Below are 12,484 nucleotides of genomic sequence, written 5' to 3' on the forward strand. Positions count from 1 at the left end.
AAACTATAATTATAGTCGTGAACAATATAAACGATGATTGAATGTAGTGATATTTATATCTAGGTTTTTTTCAAAAAGAAAAGTTGAAGCGTATTTGGAGTGTTGATCTAACTAAAAGTCTTTTACCTTAAAACAAGGTTAGTGCATAGTTACTTTCATCTTACACATAGATATGAAGTATTTAGATAATTATATGTTATATGTGCTTATGTTTTGTGTTAGATAAAATAATATAGAGATGAGTTTTATATGATTTAACTGTATTTGTATTTTCATGCTTATAATATATTGGGTAATGAAGAGTGATGAGAGATGAAAATAATGATAAGATGCCTTGACTTTATAGTGATGATAGATTACACATAATGAGGGTGATGGGTGATGAGAGATGATAGATGATGAGGGTAATAGGTGATGAGAGATGAAGATGATGATAATAGGCCACGACTTTAATAGTACTATTGTATTAACGATGTAGTCATCTAACAGAGTATAAATGATGGCCACGAACTATTCTAGACTGTCATGTGGAGCACAAGCTGGTCCACAACATGTAGGTGATGAACTACGTGTTCATACGATGTACTCTATTCCTTACTGACATGTATTGCGAATGAATCCCTGAAGCAGCGTTGTCTACTCGATGTTGCGCGATGATTATTAGGATAGATCCTTGGAGATAAATATAGAAGAAAACAGAGATGAGTAATTTGGTTAGATGTTTAATGTGAAATAGATAATTAAACAAGTTAATTAAATTATTGTGGGTTAAAGACCATATTTATTCACAAGGCTTCCTAGCCTGACCCACTCAGTTTCTTTGTATGACAAATAGCGGTACGAAGGTACATGGTTAGTGATGATTTGAGAGATTCGAGGAGATGTGGGCCATTAGTATAATAAGATGTTGTAAGGTCTGTTAAGACAAGTTTATGCTTATGTTTTGTATCAATTATGACATCCTAAGTTTTAAGTATTAATGAAAACTATTTCGTCGGAAATGCTTTAATATTAATCTTATATCACATTACAAATGTTTTGGGAACAAATTTCGCAATAAAAGAATACTCTGAATTTAATAAGCATAAAAAAGAGTTTTAACTGGCTGTGAAAATGGGAATGTCACTTAAGGTGTAGGGTGAAAAGGTATTGTTGTGGGTGGGTGTGAGGGTCGAGGTGGGTGTGTGGGTGATGCATTTGCATGGGTATGGGATGTGGATCTTGGTGTGCGTATTGGTGGGTGTCGTGAGTATGGGGTGGATGTGTATGGATGGGTTGTGTTGGGTTGGGTGGGAATGAGGTTAGGCTGGGGTGGGTGGGGTTAGTTGGGTAGGAGGACTCCCTCATCCGTCTACCCAACTCCTATTCTTTCAACATGTTTAGTTTCTCTAACCAACCCGAAATTAAACCTGGCAAAACCTTATATGACACGACAACTCGACACGAACCCGACACGAAATTAGCAGGTTTGGGTAAGAGATTTCGACGCCTTTAAATAGATAGGTTGACACAACACGTTACGAAAGTTAAATGGGTTGTGTTAGGGTAAAGACTTATAACTCGAAAATGATCCATTTAATTATATATCATGCTTTATAAATTTCATATTTTTATAAATATATTATAGATTATGGATTTGTAATGGGCTAAAATCAAGAATTAAAATTAAAATTCAAACTTTCAAAATGACTTAATTTTATTTTTCCTCACTAGTTATCCTCTTTGCTCCCCAACTCCAACTATTTTGATTTTGCCTTCTAAATTTATTATGAATTTTGTCATTCCTTTCACTTCCCAACTCCAATGTTTCACTTTTTCTTTTCTTCTCCTTGACTCCTACTTTCCAACTTTTAAAATGTTTAAACCCGAAATGACACAACATATTTATAAAGTCTAAATCTTAACCCGAAATCTCACAAGAAAAATAAATAAGTTGACATGACACTACACAATAAGTAAACGGGTCGGATTATGATTAAATGTTGTCAACCTATTTAATGTTTTAACACGACACGGCATGACAGGTTTGCTACATCCAGCCGGAATGATACAACATATTTTATAATGTATAAACTCTAACCAACAAGTCAACATGAAAATAAATGAGTTACACAAAACAATAATTAAAAATTCTACAACCGATTTGATGATATGAATCTAGTTATCTCATCAACACTTAAAAACAAGCAATCCTTCTCTCCAACAAGTTGTAGATATGCTTTATAAATAAAAAATTAAAAATTAAAAACTAATATAATGTACATTTTATGTCGATATGATTGGTCCTATTAAATAGTGAAGTTGTCCCTAACACGAAGTATCCCATGACCTTCTCAAACAAAACGACAAGTTTTCAACCCCCTCTACTCCACTCACACATACTGACACACACACCTTCGCCGTACCCGGGAGGTAATTAAGCTGGCAGCTACCATAGCTGTATTCCAGTTGTCCTCCAATGGCTATTATATATAATCCACAACCACACATTCAAGTATTCAACACACTATCACGCATCCAAAACCCCTTCTCGATCTTCTTCAACAATATTATCAATGGCGTCAAAGAATCAATCGGAGTTTCATGATTTCTTACCTTTAATGGCGGATAAGTTAGGCGGCGAAGGTCTGATAGGAGAGTTATGCAACGGATTTCAGTTACTGATGGACGCAGACAAGGGCGTCATCACCTTCGACAGTCTGAAGAACAACTCTTCGCTTTTAGGTCTTGAAGATATGAGCGACGACGATCTTCGGAGTATGTTGAAGGAAGGCGATTTTGATGGAGATGGAGCGCTCAATCAGATGGAATTTTGTGTTCTGATGTTCAGATTAAGCCCTGATTTGATGGAGCAGTCCCAATTTTTGTTAGAAGAAGCTCTTGAACATGAATTCGATCAAATGTAATTTACTATTATCATCTGTTCCTTGATAAATGTACAAAATCAATAATTCTTCCATAATCGAAATTCTAGAATCATCGATTACAGATTTTTAACAAAATATGATACGATTATTCATACTATCGACCATCTAAAAGTGTAATGGTGACTTCGTTTACCGAAAACTGTGTAGCTACACTTGAAGAACATTGAGCTTGAAGAATATTGTCTTCGGTGAAAAAACCAGGTTGTTTAGGTTCCGGCAACGAACCTTCTCCGGCCAACATTACAACCACCGATGACATATTTGGCCGGTCGCCGGGAGAGTGTTGGACGCATAACAGACCTACCTGAATTGACCTCATCGCTTCTGAAACACTGAATGATTCCAGTAATGCTTCATCGATTAGTTCCATGGATCGATCTTCTTTATACAGCCTCCATGCCTGAACAATTTCAATCGATCAGAACATGTGAGATTTAGAAAACAAAGTTACAAAAATGGTCCCTGTACTTTCTAATTTTTACCATGTTAGGTCAAAATTGAAACCTTTTCACTTTTGGTCCTTCTTTCAAGGTTCTATATCGATTTTAGTCGCTCTAACCTTGAAATATTGATCGAAATCTTGAAATATAGGAACCAATTTTGTTAATTTCTTTATCATAGCATCATACTTTTAAAAAATGCATGAAAGTTTTAATAAGAAAAAAAAATTGAAAGTACAATGTTGTAATAGAAAAATGAAAGTAAGATATTAATATAAACAAATAAATTAAAGTATGTTGCTAATTTTTGTACTTACATGGCCAAGAAGATTATCACTGTGGTCCTGTTGAAAGAAGCCTCTGTTTTTCTTGCCACTCACGATTTCCAATAGTAAAACTCCAAAACTAAAAACATCTGATTTCACCGAGAAAAGCCCATGAACAGCATACTCGGGAGACATATAACCACTATAAAAAAAAATAATACAAAAGATTAAAAAAAAACATAGATTATAAATACTTGTTATAATGTAATAATTGAAAATGGTATTGATTTTTTTAAACCATACTATGTTCCCACCACCATTCTTGTATTGGATCCCATCTCATTTCCTCCAAATCTTCTTGCCAATCCAAAATCCGATATTTTAGGGTTCATATCAGAATCCAACAAAACATTACTAGCTTTTAAATCTCTATGAATAATCCTCAATCTTGAATCTTGATGAAGGTAAAGAAGTCCACGAGCAATCCCGTTAATAATGTGGTAACGTGTAGGCCAGTCTAGTAATTTCCTTCGTTTTTCATCTGAAAAATAATTAAAAAAATTTGTGTTTAGTGAAATTTCATAGATGATTATTCATCAAAGGTTATTATTAGCATACCAAATATAATCGAGTCTAGACTATTGTTGGGCATGTATTCATATATCAACATCATTTCATCATCTTCCATGCAATATCCGATAAGTTTTACAAGATTTCTATGTTGGAGTTTTGCTATACAAATAACTTCATTCTTGAATTCTTCTAAACCTTGTGTTGATGTTTTCGAGAGTCGCTTCACAGCTACTTCTTGCCCCTCATCTAAGATCCCCTGCATGAAACTATATAGTTACAGTAGAGACAGTAGACAATAGACAGTAGACAATAGACATTAGACAGTAGACATTAGACAGTAGACCAGTGAGATTCTCATTCTATATTCTAACCTTGTAAACGGGACCAAATCCACCTTCACCAAGCTTAGAGCTCAACGAGAAGTTTTTTGTAGCTTTCATTACACTTTGTAAAGCAAACAATTGTAACTCCATATCTTCATTTCGCGTCTCATTTATATTTCTCAATCTCCCTAAAAATTTACAAAAAGGGTTCTTTTAAAAAATGGTTATTAACTAAAAACACCTAATTAAACTACGTTACAAAAAAAAAAAAAAAAAATAATTATACCTTCCATGTTCATATGTGCTCTCTTTTTCTTCCTCAAATAACACACCATCAAGCTCATTACCATAATTAAAGTCCCAAAAACTAACGGCAATAAAACTTTAATCATCACTTTTTTCTTCTTATCATCAGATGATTTCAAAACTGTATGATCTTCCAAAATCCATAAAAATTTATCAAAACTCTGAAAAATGAATCTCCATTTATAAAAAAACATAAAAAATTGTTAGTTTTATTATTTATAATTTACCCGAATCAGAAGAAGCCATCCTCACATATATGTCTTGAACATTCACAGATAAATCTTTCATGTCAATTAAATCACCAAACCAAATCAAACACCCACTTCCTTCCAATATGTTTAATCTTGCATACGCCATACATGAGCAATTTTTTAAACATTTCATTTCACATTCTTCCAAATTCATGTTCTTATCAAACCAAGAAAACCGTGTATCTGGCAATTTAAGCCCAGAATATTTTCTAAACCCATCACTTTTACATTCCAAATTTTTTACCCTTACACACCCACTAGACCCATCGTTCACCTCCCATTCCTTTTGGTTTCTAGGGGTAAATTTGTCCAAACACTGACATAAAAGACTACAAGTACTATAAGTACCACATCTTGAATACTCATCACAATGATCAGCAGGAGCAGTAAAAAGAACTCTCCAACTTTTTGTTTGTTTGACAAATGATATCCGTTGTGCTGTTCCACTAGGTGTGATTGAAAGCTTTGAGAATGTCGATGATTTGTTAACAAGATTATAAGTATAGGAAACTTCATTCTCATTAACAACTAAGTCGATTTTGTAACTAGCGTTAATTGCAGGTTTTGAAACTGGGATTCCACTAAACCCTAGACCATTCCATGAGCCTAATCTAAAAGAGATAACCGATTTCTTTCTCATGATTAATTGTGGGTACCCTGTGTAATCAAATCGGTAAGTATAATCACCTGGTGATGGATCATCTGATGTTTTCCATGATGATAGATATGTCTCTAAACCTGTCTTGAAGTTTCTTCCGAGCTTCATGCCAGGTAGAAGAGTGTCAACAGGATGATCGAAGCTTTGCCAATGGAAATTTTCAGGATTCTGGTCGTTTTCGTCTCTTATAACGAGATTTCCTGAGTCTAATAGCTGTAAAACTGGATTCAATGCAGGTTTTTTCGATATATGTGATGAAGAAGATGATGAAGATGAAGAAGAAGACCATATTGTGTTATTGGATTGAATGCTGTCTAGGATGATGAGATTATGATTACGAACGAGTTGAAGAACACCTGAATTTCTAGTGAGGGGAAATTGTCTGTTTGCAACCCAAACGACTGTGAGAACAGAAGCGTTAGTATACCATATCCCTACATACCGATTTGTAGAATTACCTGGACTGAAAAATCCCATTTTGAAGATTCCTCCAGCTGAAGTTAATGTATCTCCGTCTGTGAGAGATTCAGCTACAGTCATGGTGTCGACTGCGTAAGACTTGTGAAGGTAGAAAATCACGAAACATAAGAGAAAGATCTCGATGATGTTTGACATTGATGTTTTAATGTTGATGGAGAAGTAGTTGTGTTTTGAAGAAGACAGATTGGAGACGACGATATGGCAAATTAAAACATAGGACGTTAGGAACAGATTCCACCCACAATCTTTGACTTCGAAGCATGGTTTGTTTAATCGATGTGCAAGCAAATGATTCCGGATTTAGATGTGGATGCATTCGTCGTAGTCGGTAGACGTTTACCGATGTGAACAATTATTGAAATTAACCAATTGTTGACCGTTTTTGGAAGCTTGTAAATGACAAAGTATGGTGGGGCACATAAAGCGCTCATGTTTCTACTCCTGTTACTGTCCACTTGACCGACTTTCACCACAAGATTTCTGTTGCGCATTTCATCGAACACATACGAGGCCTATCAAAGCACCCGTTTTCATACACCTGGTCAAATGAACAGGAAAAACCATTTAAGAATTTTGCAAAAGGAGAGAGAATTTGAAAAGCAATAACAGTAAATGAGCATGGTCGACGACCTTTGATCGAGTGTCAATATCAATCTTGAGACAATAAAGACCGATTTGAATGGAGTTACCTACTTCCGCACCATAGAGCTTTTGCCGTGTAAAGTTGCCAACGTACATCACCATCTAAAATAACGTTTCCTAGTTGTATTGGGACCATGCTTTTGTAGCTCCTCAAATTTATGGATTTACAGAGCCCTACATAGTTGACTGACAATGACGAATGTGAAACCAAGTATGGCCGCTTGAATTAAACCTTGTATGGGCTTATATTTAATGAACGAGTGTTTACTCTTAAAAGTCAAATGGTAGGTTCTTTTTTAGTGAACCATGACTTGTAAGATTATGTCTTGCAAAGAGCCTTTTATGGATCGAGAAACTTCATATATCATGTACAACATGGCTTAACATGTTATTTTTTTTTATCTTCGTCACTACCGATATTTGTGACATTGTCTTATAAGTGGTTATGAGGTACAACATAAGATGTTAATCTTGCTCTACACTCCCAAAAAAAAATTGGAGGCCATCATTGGTAGCTGGTTGGAGGAAAATCAATTATTTCTATCATGGAAAAAGAAAATGGCACACAAAACCATTGAACTCCACATGTTTGTCAAATTGTTTTATGATATTTATGAGTTGATTTTTGTTTCAATAATTGTGTTAATCAACCCCGAAGTAATATCCTAACGTGTACTAAAAAATGGCCTTCTTTCTTTTATCAATAAGTAATGTTTTCTTGTATTGTTAGGCCATAAACTAGTGACTTAGGTTAAAGGTAAGTTAACTAAGAGGACTAGGAACTTACCTTGCTAGCGAGAAAGGGTGAGAAAGGATGAGTGTTCAATATGCTCTTTAGCCTTTTAACCAGGGCTAATTGACTTGTTGGGAGAGTGGAATGAAGTGATTCTCGTTAGAGAAGCATGTGTGGAATGACTTTAGTGTGATGCTTGAAAGGTTGCTTTACTAAGTAATATTACGTTAGCGTTTTAGTTTGATTGATTGCTCGTTAGTTTCATTTTCAATAAGGGGTAGGAAGAAGCAAGCCTAGAGTAGCAGCGCAACCTCTTACTATTTCAGGCCCTTTTTTTATTCTATTAGTAAAGCGCTAGCGTCCCTATAGAGCGAGGATATTCTACTATAAATGAAACCAAAAGAAAACAACTAATGCCTTTTGTATAGACTGAGAATTGTAGCTTGATTATTTACTTATTCCATACTTCGAAGAATTGCATGCAATAACACTTATTCCTATTTATTTTAAAATGATACGTGAACGTCAAGACAATTTATGTAAAAGTCTTTCATAGAAGTGAATTCTTCTTCTTACGAAGCAAATTTCCAAAAACTCAACTCGAATCAATCGGTCAATTTTTTGAGTGTTTGACAAATATAGAAAATTTAACAATTTACCTGTAACATCCCAAAATTCAAGACCAAAAATTTTGTTTTTAATTAAGTTATTATAAAACCAACAGTATAAAACATCTCATATCAAAACCAAAGTGTCAATAATCAAAACATGTTATCATAAAACAATATCAGAGTGCAATCCCAAAGATCTCATGTGCGGAAAACATAGTGTGATGCGTTGCGATCAAGCCGGCTCCCTTCCTTTGAAAACGAGTACCTGAAACCAAAACTGTAAACCGTAAGCACGAAGCTTAGTGAGCTCCACCATCATACCACATACCATACAACATCATACTGTCAGGCATATCTGGGTGCCCGACCTACCCCTTCGGTCTCTTTCAACCGGTAACCGGGAACTAACCTCCTATTCGGTATCTTTCAACCAGTAACTGGGAGCTAACCTCCCCTTCGGTATCTTTCAACCGGTAACCAGGGACTATTTCACCCCTACCACTACCACATAATAACACAACATAAACATACTGCTAGGCATGCATGGGTTCTGACGACCCCTTCGGTATCTTTCAACCGATATCCGGGGACTATTTCACATTTACTACTACTAACATGTATCACATAGCATCCTAGCACACAAACATAACAGATAATGACATACCAGATAACTATCACAAAGACAATCATCTAACAAACAACTCCTACTAGTGGGCCGTCATTGTGGCCTTAGATCCACTTCTACTGGAAGGTAACTCACCTCGCACTGCTGAAGTCCCGTAGACGAAAACCCGGAATGTTGGATGACAGATTCCCGAACTGTCAACATCAAAACAACACCCAATTAATAATTGGGTTCCAATACATATCCATAGGTCCATGCTTGGGGTAAAAGAGTACTTTACCCCCATCTTAGCTTGATTCAAACTCAAGGCCCAATCCAAAGGCCCAAAAGTCAAACTTATCAATCAAAGCCCAACATATGGCCCAATTTTCCAAATTGGGCCCAAACCTTTACATGGTCTTATTCTAAGGCCCAACCATTTAGTCCAGTCCAAACATTTGGCATTTCTAATGGCCCAATATCTCATAATCATAAAGGCCCAATTATGGCCCATCTATGACCCAATTTTCCAAATTGGGCTCCAACCCCTCACATGGGCCTTACCGTAAAGCCCACTAAATTATTCTAGTCCATTTGCTTGTTCTTGGTTAGCCCATTATTAGCCCAATCACCAAAGCCCAATAGGAAGGCCCAACTTAAGGCCCAAGCAAGATTAGGGTTTTCACATAAAATGACGATTAGGGTTAAATGTTTCTCACTTAACCCATTAAGGACTTAATCCATTAAGTCCATCACTCTACTAGATAAATCATATGGTGTGATTGGGTGTAATTCACAATTCCATTCCAATGACCCAAAATGCGGGTCCCGATAAGTCCAAACCAATATATCCAAAATTAGGGTTTTCTAAACCCTAATTAGGGTTTCCAACCCAATCCCAACCCAATAGGCCCAAAAGCTAAGTCCTTAGATCCATCAGGGTTTCATTGGGCCCATTAGGGTTTCACTAGGCCCATCAGGGTTTCGTTAGTCGGGCACCACCCACTACTACCTCGGGTAGTGGTGGTCAACGGCGGCTTACGGCGGCGGCCACCACCTCACGGTGGTGGTTATGGTTTCTAGTCCATTTTTGTCCAAGCATCCAAAAAAGCAACTAAACGCAAGCAAAAGCACACCGCCACCCAACACGGCGGTTGGTGGCGACAGGAGGCGGCAGCCACCACCTCACGGTGGTGGTTTTGAGTTTTCTTATTATTATTCCGACACGATTACAATTTTACAATGCAAAGTCTCAACTAAACACACACACTCACTAAGATAAACACACACACACACACGGTGGTACATGGTGGCAGCCACCACCTCATGGTAGTGGTGGTGGTTGTTCTCGTTTTCCGACCAGGCAAATCACAAACAACACACACTCAACAGAAATGTACACATACACACGATATATGTTCACAAAACGACCCCAGCCACCCACCTGGTGGCGCACGGCGTGTAACACCAGCAAAATTAAGTCAAAAATAAATTTGTTCAGTAACCATAATTAAGTATACTAAGTGGTAGATATCGTAACTAGGTTTCCAAAAACATAAAGAACATTAAAATCCGAGTTATAACGAAGAAGTTATGACTGATCGACGATACGCGACAATACCGGTAAAACATTGTTAAGCATAAAATACGAAATTCCGATAAAATACTTTTTAGCCTTAAGTATCTAAATGAAAGTCGTAGATATCATTAAACCGTAAACATACATAAAAAAACGCCCAAATCTGACTTCGTATGAGGAAGTTATGATTTTTCGAAGTTTCGGACATAGCAGTAGACAGCTAAAAACTCGAATTAGAGATCGAGCGACTTTTTGCCAACATGACCTAAATGAGAATCGAAGATCTCATCAATGGTATGGACACGGTAAAAAGTCTGACGAAAACGGACATCGAATGAAGAAGTTATGGATTTTTAACGGAAGTCCCGGCCTGTTAAAAATGTAATATTAAAGATAAAGTAAAAATTAGCCAACGAAGTCTAAACGAGAGTTGTAGAGCATAATCTCGCCTACGCGTGCATATAAAGAACGTAAAAATCGGAGCTCGTATGCGAGAGATATGAATTTATGAAGTTCGAGACACGAAAATCAAAGTTGTCAGACAGCTCACGACGTGAACCAGAAGATTCACGACGTGAGTCTGTGATTGATGGGTTCCAGAGCTGTCAGCAGACGTCGCGTGCTTGGAAGAGGATAAGATCAAAACTCACGACGTGAGAAACTCAATTCTCACGACGTGAGACCCCAAAAGTTGGCCTATAAATAGATCTCAAGGGTTTTCCGAGTTTAGTTGCTCACTTCTTCCGTTTGTCGTGCTTATGCTCTGCGTTTAACCTCTCGAAGCCATCCTGAAGCCCCGGTTATCATATTCGAAGTCCTGAAGGACGTTTTACGTTCCCGAGATTCCCGAGGATCCCGAGAATTCAGCTTTCTCCAGTCGAAGTTCTGCTCGACTTTTGTCTCACTTTCTTCAAGTTACCAGGTGAGTTCATACCCCCATTTCTACGCTTTTAACTGATTTTAAATGCTTTTGAACACTTTACGGGGGGGGGGGGGGGGGGAATACAAGTAAACACACGGTCAACCCCATGTGAAAACATCTATCTTTCGTTATACATTTCAGATTGTTTTAATAACTATCATATGGATCTGCTAACATACAAAACATCTTACTTTACTTTACCCTCACGGGATGAAACATGAGTATAAATATCATAAGCTCTATTTATACGTTTGCATCATATCAAGGGTAACCACTTTCGTTATGACATTTTTATGCATACAAGAACATACAAATCATTTTTATGCCTTTATTATCATTGTGAAAAAGGATAATCATTTCAGAAACAAACATATACATTTTAATACATGACTTAATTGAGAATTCGTGAGGCATTCATCTTCAATATACCTTTTAAGGTACCACTAAAAGTCCTGTTTATAACCAGAATCTCCCGTCCGGAGAACGTGACAAGTGTGTATAGATCTATACGGGACTAATGATCCCGCGCCCTGACTGCTAGCTACAGTCCCCGGGGTGACAAGTGTCATCTCATTTCGACGCCTGAAGAACGTCGCTACATGCAAATTATGATAGTACGGTTATGAAAACTCACTGGATAGACAATTATTATGGTATTACGTTTTAATGGGGAAAAGTAACAAATACAGTTCTTTTCACATTCAAATACAAATCTTCTTGTAGTTTTGTTTTATAATAAGACTATACATCATCTTTTGAGCATGTCATATTCGCTTACAGGTTACGGTCTTGGACATTTAAGACTGCATCTCATTTAGGAAAATATAGGATTTTCCTGGTTCAAATACATACAGTTTATACAACGATCTTTCATACTCATTACATACATTTGTTAGAAAATATCAGATTTTATGGAAAACATACACGAACTTTCGAATGGCATACATTTTATCAAAACACTACTTATGAACTCACCAACTTTGTTGTTGACACTTTTTCTTTGAAATAACTTGTATTCTCAGGAAAACGCTAAATCAGGTAGCAACTACTTTTTGAAGACTAACGCGCTGGCGTTAGTAACATATTTTTTGGATCACCATATTATATTTGATATTTAAACATGTAACACATACAATCATGTAAACTTTTCAAATATATTTATGTTATGG

General features: G+C 36.5%; 2 protein-coding genes across 5 annotated transcripts; one reads left to right on the forward strand and one right to left on the reverse strand.

The window, feature by feature from the left end:
- Positions 1 to 2,093: 2,093 nt before the first annotated feature.
- LOC145124653 (G-type lectin S-receptor-like serine/threonine-protein kinase At4g27290) lies at positions 2,094 to 7,062 on the reverse strand. 4 transcript variants are annotated; one of them, XM_079060067.1, is made up of 8 exons: positions 6,855 to 7,059; positions 5,063 to 6,762; positions 4,816 to 4,965; positions 4,578 to 4,717; positions 4,252 to 4,462; positions 3,937 to 4,174; positions 3,685 to 3,835; positions 2,094 to 3,327 (listed from the first exon to the last, which is right to left on the reverse strand). In XM_079060067.1, exons 2-8 carry the CDS (start codon positions 6,357 to 6,359, stop codon positions 3,022 to 3,024), a joined length of 2,493 nt encoding a protein of 830 aa, XP_078916193.1. In that variant the 5' UTR covers positions 6,360 to 6,762; positions 6,855 to 7,059; the 3' UTR covers positions 2,094 to 3,021. The 4 variants fall into 4 exon arrangements, 3 of the variants coding, with proteins under 3 accessions (XP_078916193.1, XP_078916194.1, XP_078916195.1); XM_079060068.1 differs by having other exon boundaries at positions 6,914 to 7,056; XR_013715664.1 differs by having other exon boundaries at positions 3,191 to 3,327; positions 3,948 to 4,174; positions 6,855 to 7,062.
- Positions 2,556 to 3,002, forward strand: LOC145124654 (calcium-binding protein KRP1-like). Its single transcript, XM_079060071.1, has one exon. It carries the CDS (start codon positions 2,556 to 2,558, stop codon positions 2,904 to 2,906), a length of 351 nt encoding a protein of 116 aa, XP_078916197.1. The 3' UTR covers positions 2,907 to 3,002.
- Positions 7,063 to 12,484: the final 5,422 nt, after the last annotated feature.

This window comes from Lactuca virosa, chromosome 7, assembly GCF_052849685.1.
Source record: "Lactuca virosa cultivar CGN04683 chromosome 7, Lactuca_virosa_CGN04683_v6, whole genome shotgun sequence".
NCBI lineage: Eukaryota > Viridiplantae > Streptophyta > Magnoliopsida > Asterales > Asteraceae > Lactuca > Lactuca virosa.